Here is a 9017-nt window from a genome sequence, read left to right on the forward strand (position 1 = left end):
CCGAAAATTCATGCGCGCGTGGATGTCATCCATATAATCAAATCAACATGGTCTAATTGTAAAACAAAAGGCTCTGTTTTGTGAACTAGGCGTAAACGTATCGTATACAGTCTAGTCAAAGATGTCTGTGGCTACGTTTTTTGACTTGTGAATGTAAAATATTTGACTTCAAGCAATTCGCCTGGGTGTTTTTTTTTTATTTAGGTCACACCAATTTGATTTGTTGCTTCTCAAATTTTTGCAGAAAAAATGAAGCGACAGGGCAAAAAAAAAGGCCAAAGCACCCCATGATAGCCAGAAACGTTACAATATGAGCCATTAGTAAACATACCAGGCTGGGTTATAATTTAAACAATATATTTTGAACTTTCAATGAAACAACATTTCACTATTATATTGAAAAACTTTAACAACTAGGAAGAAAAGGACATTCTTCGACCGTTGGGGCCAAATGTGTCTTTCATTGAGCATTTTGCAATTGATTTAGAACAAAAAAAATCTGGTTTTTTTTTGCAAATCAGAAAAAAATGGACAGGGCGAATCCGAGAAACAACAAATTAAATTGTTGTGGCCTTATGCCATGACTCTATAGTTAAGACCTGTGATGTGTGATCAAGGATGTTTGTTGTGATGCACGAACTCCTAATATGTCGATCTAATTATGTTTACCGAAGAAAAACACATTGTTTTTGCTCTGTTTCTTCCTCTTCTCCAAACAGTGACCTCTGACCTGACCAATGACATGATTTGTTGACGTCTGTCACCATGGTGACTGATGTTGAGTTACATAATGTTGCAATTTCATGGTCTGCTCTAGTAGTACATGTATGTGAATGTGTTTGAGTACGAATTAACAGAACAGACCATGTCCGAAGGTAAACATTATGCATTGCAAATGTTACTTCTCTAGTTAATTTCTCTCCTAATACCGTGTGAACCACAATGGCAGATCTTTAGGGAACGAGAGAATTCTGACAATGTCTTCTAACATATGGGTAAAAGTTTGTTTTGAAATATCTCGGGTGACACGCGCTTCCAAATAACGCACGTTTGCAGACATCACGGCGCCTGTCGTACTGTGCTGTCTTACCGGGTAAGTCGTCACTTCACGTTGATAGTCCTTAATATTCAATTTCAAAACCATTTCCGCAAGGGGCATTATATATAATATAAGGCCACAGCAAGTAATTTTTAATGATGACATCAGCGCGCGCATTAATTTTTTGCCTGATTTTGGAAAAAAAAGAACTTTTGTTGCCTTCTGACAGTGGTCAGCATGCCGAAAATGGGCAAAGATGTCTGTTGCCATGCCGGAAGAAGGTTGATGGCAGATAACTATGAAGAGAGGAGACAAGAAAAAGCTTTGATTTAATGTGTTGTTTATTACTTTGATGCAGTGAGGTTGGCTGTGTATATGTGATGTTCCCACTGAATTAAAACCATTTGTACAACTAGAGAAGTAACATTTGCAAAGCTAATGCATAATGTTTACCTTCGGACATGGTCTGCTCTGTTAATTCTCACTCAAACACGTGCACATTCACATACATGTACTACTAGTACTCGTATATAATATGGTGACAGGAGCAAAGCAGACCATGAAATTGCAACATTATGTAACCCAACACCAGTCACTTTGGTGACAGACGTCAACAAATCATGTCATTGGTCAGGTCAGAGGTCACTGTTTGGAGAAGAAGAAGAGGAAGAAACAGAGCAAAAACAAAATGTTTTCCTTCAGTAAACATAATAATGCTTTGTGTGGAGTGAGTAGCCTGTGTTAGACAATTTTTCGCTGTCAGGAGCTATTTGAGCCTCGCCAAAAAAGCAGTTACTCAAGCAACTGAAAATGATTTTGGAAACGGTTAGACGTTTCAGCTAGTATCCACCAGCTTTCGTCAGCACAAACTATGATTGATATGATTGACTTAGAGGTGTTGGTCATCAAGCTTCTAGCGGCCTGATCAGGGGTTTAAAAAGGCTGATGTATACAGCTTGTACGTGTATGTGATATTCATATATTTGACAATTTCAGAAACTGCCATGCAAAGATTGGATTTTTTTTTATTTATAATTCATTTCAAATAAAACTCATTAACACATGCATATGCATGGTTTCGATAGACACACAAGTTTGTAGTGTAGTAAACCGCAAAATAAACAGGTAACCAAAAAGAGGAAAAAGATTAACAATATAGAGATTTTTACATATACATATTCTAATCATATTAATTTCTCTACATCCACGTCTTTGGGGGGAGGACTGGTTTGCACTCTTTTCTTATTTGCATTTTCCCCTGGGAATTCAGTCACAGAAGCGAGTGCGATCAGAAAACTTGACCAATCAGAAAATAGACAAAAAAATTGCAAATAAGCGCCCCCCTCCCTCTCCAAAACGGGAACGGGACGCCTACGAAGAAGGCCAGATCTAGAGAGCCTGATCGAAACAAGATGGCGCCTGTGGCACGAGCATTCATGACTTTCACACTTCCCATAATGCCTAGTAAAGATCACGGATATGACGTAAGAAGCGGATACACGTAATGCGACCGTACGAGGAGGATTGTCTTCGGTTGAAGGTACGTCATTCTCTCTAATTCCAACAAAAAATGCAATTATGGCATGCGATTTATAGTATATAAATACTTCAAAACAATATAGTTGACCAGTTTGTCGATAGAACTTGTTGGAAATATTACATCGAGGAAGGGGGATACGTCATATCCGTTATCTTTAGTAGGCATTATGGGAAGTGTGAAAATGATGAATGCTCACCAGCACCAGAGGGCGACACAGCAGGCCAGGCAGCAGAGGTCGTCATCGTCAGTACTCCTCTGCTGAGGCGGCTGGGTCACGTGGACAACGGTCGGCTGTACGTACTGGACCTGCTGAGGGTACATCACTGAAAGGAACAATGTTGTTAGTTGAAACTTTTAAAAGCTGCAGTACCTATGTAGACGGCCAGGAGGGCCTTACTAGTACTCGGCTGTGATCTTTAGCTTATCAAAGGCCTAGCAGCATATCAACCGTCATTCTAATATCCATCCAAACCTTCCTAAGCTATGCTGACCACAAATCTGTGGTAACGAAAGCCTGGTTACGCTACTGATTTTCGAATTCTAATGCAATTGCATTGGTTGTAGATGCATGATTTTACAGTCTGTACGTACTTAATACAATCTCAATATAAAATGTGCGCACTAAGGGCGACATCTAGCCGAATGGCATTTAACTACATTAGCTTGAACTTTACTCAGGCCCATTGTTTTTTAATTGATTAGTTCTTCTGTTATAGAATTATTCATTCGTTGGTTACATGAGCAAGCTTTCAAAGAAAAGATAGGTTTCAAAGAAAAAACCCATTATAAATCCAGTCTAAATTGTAATTTCCAACATAAGAAATTGTATTAACCACATTTTTGATTGTCTTTGCCAGGGAATGAGCAACCCATTTCTTCTGTGACGTCACGTTATGCAGATGACGCACGTGACTCTGTGCGCAGTGGATCGTACTAGGTTGCAGAAAGTCTGTGGCGCCCCCCGTCTTTGTTGAGTGATAGTTGTGTTGTCCTGAATTAGTAGGGATTGCTCATTCCTTGACAAAGACTGCAGTTGTGCAGTCGAAAATTTGGGGAAGTCCAATTTCTTGTGTTGGGAAATTAATGTTTAAACTTGCATCATAATGACTTTTACCAACATATATTAATTTTCAAGACAGGAATATTTTTTTTGCTTACCTGGTGTTTGTGAGAACTGCTGCGGTGGCATCATGGGAGCAACTTTTCCGCCAGCATGCAACGGGGGGCCCTGGGGAGGAGGGTAGGCTCCCATTGGCTGGCGGAACACAACAAACACAGATTTCAAAATTTTGCAAACACCATATGTCAGTTGTCAAGGAGGTCATGTAATGAAAAACACCTGTGAAAACAGCGGGCGCTACCTAACTATATCCATCACAACATTAAGGGTCATGGGAACACTCACAGAGAGAGGGGGGAGAGGTAGAGGGGGAGAATGAGAGGGGGGGGGGACCAAACATATCATTCAAACGGACTTCAATATAAACGTTTTATCCAATTTCAGCATGAAAGTTCATCTGAGTTGGTAAAGTTTATAATGAAAAATATTTTAACTGTTCTCCAACTCATAAATTTGACTCACCGGAATTTTCGACTGAATCACTCAGTCTTCCTCAGCTATCTGACCACATAGAATCACCGGGACACACAGTGGATCTGGAGGGGGTTAGAATCTTGGATACCGAACAGGATTACTTCAAGAGAGGCATGAAAGGGGCCATATACATCAGGGCACTTCAACCTTTGCTCAACCGGGACGGGGGGGGGGGGCGGATATCGACTTTAGACAACCTTTGACCCTTTGCTGACGTCACACGTGGGAATCACGTGTCCACAGCATTTGGGTCAGATAGCTGAGGAAGACTGAGTGATTCAGTCGAAAATTCCGGTGAGTGAAATTTATGAGTTGGAGAACAGTTTAAAAATTTTTCATAGTTTTATCCAATTATATTATTATTGAAATATTATTAAATTATTATTATATTATTATTATATTATTAAAATTATAAGTTTCAGCTGATCTTCACCTGTGTAGTGTAGGGTGGCGGCTGCGCACTGAAGCCGATTGGTGGAGGCGCAGAGCCTTCTGGGTACTGTGTCTGCTGCGTGGGGTAGCTCATCACCTGTAAATCAAACAATTAAGACAGAACGACCATGATGCATGATGGGTAGTTCGGAACTTCCGGTTGATAGAGGGGGGGGTGATTCAACAAAATACATATCATATATATGTCTCCAAAGAAGAAGTCAAACCCCATAATAGCAAGTGTAGTAGTAGATGTATAAGTTTTTCCAGTTGTCTGTTTCCTATTATTGTATTGTACCGTATAGTATCTTTGACTATGTAAAAACAATTAGCATTCGGGCATGATTTTGAAAATGAAGACAATTATTATGTTTACCGAAGGAAAACAAATTGTTTTTGCTCTGTTTCTTCCTCTTCCTCTTCTCCAAACAGTGACCTCTGACCTGACCAGTGACATGATTTGTTGACGTCTGTCACCATGGTGACTGGTGTTGGGTTACATAATGTTGCAATTTCATGGTCTGCTCTGCTCCTGTCACCATATACTAGTACATGTAGTACATGTATGTGAATGTATTTGAGTAAGAATTAACAGAGCAGGCCATGTCCGAAGGTAAACATTATGCATTAGCTTTGAAAATGTTACTTCTCTAGTATGATCTAAATCTACATAGTACAAGTCACTGAGTCATTCTATGCAGACATATACATGGTCAATGAAATAGGGAAATGTATACAATCAAACCAAACTCTACAAAACAATAGGTGAAAGTGAATTTGACAAAACCTGCATTTCTCCTCTGGTCTCTCAGTCACTGACGAAAACTGGTGGATATACTAGCTGAAACGTCTGACCGTTTCTAAAATCAGGATAATCCAGTTGCTTGAGTAACTGCTTTTTTGCGTATCGTATTACCTGGATGTCTAACCTTCATCGACGTACTTTGATCTATTGTTTGGTTAAAAGTTTGGTTTAGTTTGGTTTGGTTTGATTTAGTTGTTTTCTATAGTTTGGCGACATTGTTACTTTGTTCCTTTCAGTTGTTGTACTGTATGACTGCTTTAAAGGCATCCCATGCGATTTCAGAGCAGCAAAACTGGATATAAGGAAATTTTTATGATATTGACATATACTGCTTTACATTAGCATATTTGAGTCAGCATTTCATACTTTGGCTTTTAAAACTACAGAAACAAGCCCCAAGATGAGTCCTTTATTTTCTGGGCGGTACCCTAAAAATCAGCCCAGGGCCCTTCCAGTAACCATTTTGTGTCAGAATTTTGGGAATTTTTGCTCCCTGAGGGTTAATATACACAGGGATAGTGTGGTTTCAACCCACTATTTAGATACATGACTAGAATATTGGCTCTGAAAAACGGGTTTCCAAGCCGTAAAAACTGCTTTGGATGCCTTTAATAGTTTCAGAACTGCAACTGATGCTGTTCTATTTTTGCACTATTGTGATCGGTAGTTTCTACATATAATGCCTATAGTTCTAGAAACATGTAACACTCAAACGTACTATATTGTCATTTTGGGCACATAATTTCTTGAGAGTTAAGTTACACTGCAAGTATATACATAGTACGGACCTATACTTCATAGAGTACTTCGCTTTTACTCTCCAAGCAGAGGTTGTGGGGGAATGATCGTTAGCTTTTTATATATGGCCGTTTTTTGTCGCTACACCCACCAACTTCGGTGGCTGGCGACCTTCTCTGGCTAATGGATACTGCCTGGCCAATTTCATACTGTCTTTTTGCCACCGAGAGGGATCTGCTTGGAGATTACTTCGCTTTGGCAGCACAGACATTAAGAAATCCTGAAGAATTACCTTCAAAGTCGTTGGTCGAGGAATTCACAGAAGGATGAAACTCCAGTCGAAAATGTCTGTCCTTAAGTCGTGTTGACCCCCTAAGGAGGAAGTTGTTGGTCGCCGAAAGGTAGGGGAATTTCTAACTCACCACAGATACGAGTTTGTTTTATTTCGCCTGAAAATCTAGCCCTATAACATTGGACAGGGATCGTCCGATCTCCAAAATTCGCACAATAATTCAGAGGACAACGTTAAACGGTCGTATTTGCTTCGAAAAATGTCGTCTAGAGCTCGTAGACTCGTCGGGGGAGCGTTTGTTCTACTGTGTTACGCAGACTTTGTGGCCAGCTTTTACAATCGTCACCGCCACAAACTTAACAGCTTCCAAGCAGTTTCCTTCCTCTGAATCCGCAGTGTTTATAACACAAAAACTGCTGTCCAGCAGCTGTGCGTCATTTCCTTCTGGTCGATCATTGTTACAAAGGTTCAGAGTTTCCAAGCAACGACAATGGGCCCTGGATTGTGCAAATAAAGATCGCATACAAGTAACAACTGTGAAAGACCTATGCACAAGCAGCTGTGTACATACTATTTTTCTCACCTTGCTTTTAGCAAAATAATGCTTCCAGGCTCATTGCACTACCAGAAAGGTTCTAAAATACACAATTTCAAATCTACCATATGGGTATTATCGTATGTGGTTAATGAACAACCTTATTACAAATACCTGAAACTGTGACCGCTTTGTTTAAGTGCAGTGCGACTAATGCTTGAGCGAGAGTTGCAAGTACCATATTAAAATTCAAGAGGTTGAAATTTCAACTGTTACACATTTACGAATTTGGCCTCACGAACACATTTGGCTAAACTACACACCACCAAAAATGTTTGAAACTTTTAGGTGCGGGCGGGAGGTTTTAAAATTCGGTCATGGTTAGCTGGTGGTTGGCTTGTGTTTGGAATAAGTACGCTGAGACGTGGTTGGCAGTTAAATTTGACTCAAATTTAACTCAAATTCCATTCGTGACGAAAGATAGATGTGGCCTAAATCTGGTCAGAATGCAGAGTTTAGCCGACATTGTTCGGTTGGTAATACCTTAGTAGGGCATGGCAGGAGCATATTGAAGATATCTGGTTTTGAATGCATGGGGTAATATAATGTAACATTAGTTTTGGAAGCAATGGAATGCGTTAACTTTTGTCGTTTTGTTCTGTTCATATGTTGGACACGACATCAGAAAGTGGGATTCGTCTTCAATATCCTCCTTGCCGCAGTGTGTTCACTCAAAACAGGACCACACAGACATTCAGTTTTCTTTATTGAATGTATCTTGAATTGCATGTTCATGTAGGACTAAATGCATACATCAGAGTGTGATGTTACATGTATATCATACTGAGTAACATGATACATAGGATACAAGGATAACAGAATAACGTAAAAGTCTTAACAACTACTAGAAAATATACTCATCTAGGCCTTGAAGATTTCTTCTCTTTTTAAAGCAATTGGATATAAATTCACATAGTTTTTCTATTTTATGGTCATTACTGGAGACTGGATATTGAATACCTCTTTCTTTGTTCTACCTTTATACAGTTTGTCTAAGTGGATTGTTCTAAATAGTGTGTCACGTTCAATATCAAACAATTTACAATCAAGTACAAAATGTATTTCATCTTCTACGCTACCAGAGTTACAAACCTTACAGAGTCTATCTTATCTATATATATATTGAATGATACCGTTTGTTCATATTTTGACGGTGGTTTTGTTGACAAGGACAGTATATATGTATACTGGTGTACATGAGATTACATGTACACCAGTATGTATATACTTATTCAATATGTATCATTTAATATAACAAACAGGAATTTCCCGGAGACAAACTTGGTACAAGCCCCGGCACCGCGTCAAAGTGTTGCCTCCATTGCCGAGGTAAATTTGGACGCCATCCTGACAACAACCACTCACAGTCCCGACAAAATTACAACATAGCAGCAAAGTTTAAAGAGTTTCACTCAGCTCACAGCAGTTTGTAATAAGGAATAAATGTTAAAAGAATTTTTTCTATTGTGAAAGTGAACAGCCAGAATTGAAGAAGGCAATGTTGTTATTTGTGCCCTGTCTTGCTAAGTTTTCTTTTAAAGTTTTCCTCCCTGCCTATCTAATATTTTCTATTTTATATCGAAGATGACAATGTTATTTGTGCCCTGTCTTGCTAAGGTTTCTTTTAAAGCTTTCCTTCTGCCTATCTACTATTATTTTTATTTGGTTAAGTCATACTATGTCTACAGTTGGTTTTATTTGTTATATTCAGCTAGACTGTCTATTTGTAGTCGTTTTAAGCCTCATTCTTCCTTGGCTGTTCACAATCTTTTCAAACCCAATTGTATTTTTCTCTACGACAATGCAAGCTGAGTGTACTCCATACGAAATTTGAGAAAAAGACAAAATTACAGAGACTGTAAATAATAATGTCAGGATGAGCGTCGGTTTGCCAATAATTGTGGGCCAATTTCCCATGGCTAGAAGCAACACAATATCAGAACTATTCAGACTAGAATCATAGATACATGTCTTTCAAACAA

At 39.1% G+C, this 9017-nt stretch overlaps 1 protein-coding gene across 1 annotated transcript; it reads right to left on the reverse strand.

The window, feature by feature from the left end:
* Positions 1-2220: 2220 nt before the first annotated feature.
* On the reverse strand, positions 2221-6759 carry LOC109485389 (extensin-1-like). Its single transcript, XM_019788951.1, has 4 exons — positions 6441-6759; positions 4607-4702; positions 3738-3834; positions 2221-2902 (listed from the first exon to the last, which is right to left on the reverse strand). The coding sequence occupies exons 2-4, from the start codon at positions 4697-4699 to the stop codon at positions 2772-2774; spliced, it is 321 nt and encodes a 106-aa protein (XP_019644510.1). The 5' UTR covers positions 4700-4702; positions 6441-6759; the 3' UTR covers positions 2221-2771.
* Positions 6760-9017: the final 2258 nt, after the last annotated feature.

The sequence above is a fragment of the Branchiostoma belcheri genome, unplaced genomic scaffold (genome assembly GCF_001625305.1).
Source record: "Branchiostoma belcheri isolate BF01 breed outbred unplaced genomic scaffold, Haploidv18h27 scaffold75, whole genome shotgun sequence".
Lineage (NCBI taxonomy): Eukaryota > Metazoa > Chordata > Leptocardii > Amphioxiformes > Branchiostomatidae > Branchiostoma > Branchiostoma belcheri.

Excerpts from the sequence above, each read along its gene's own strand:
- LOC109485389 (XM_019788951.1), bottom strand. The coding sequence starts at position 4,699 with ATGAGCTACCCCACGCAGCAGACACAGTACCCAGAAGGCTCTGCGCCT. Across the intron at positions 3,835-4,606 it reads CGCCACCCTACACTACACAG|CCAATGGGAGCCTACCCTCC; the intron begins GTGAAGATCAGC and ends GTGTTCCGCCAG. Across the intron at positions 2,903-3,737 it reads GCAGTTCTCACAAACACCAG|TGATGTACCCTCAGCAGGTC; the intron begins GTAAGCAAAAAA and ends TGTTCCTTTCAG.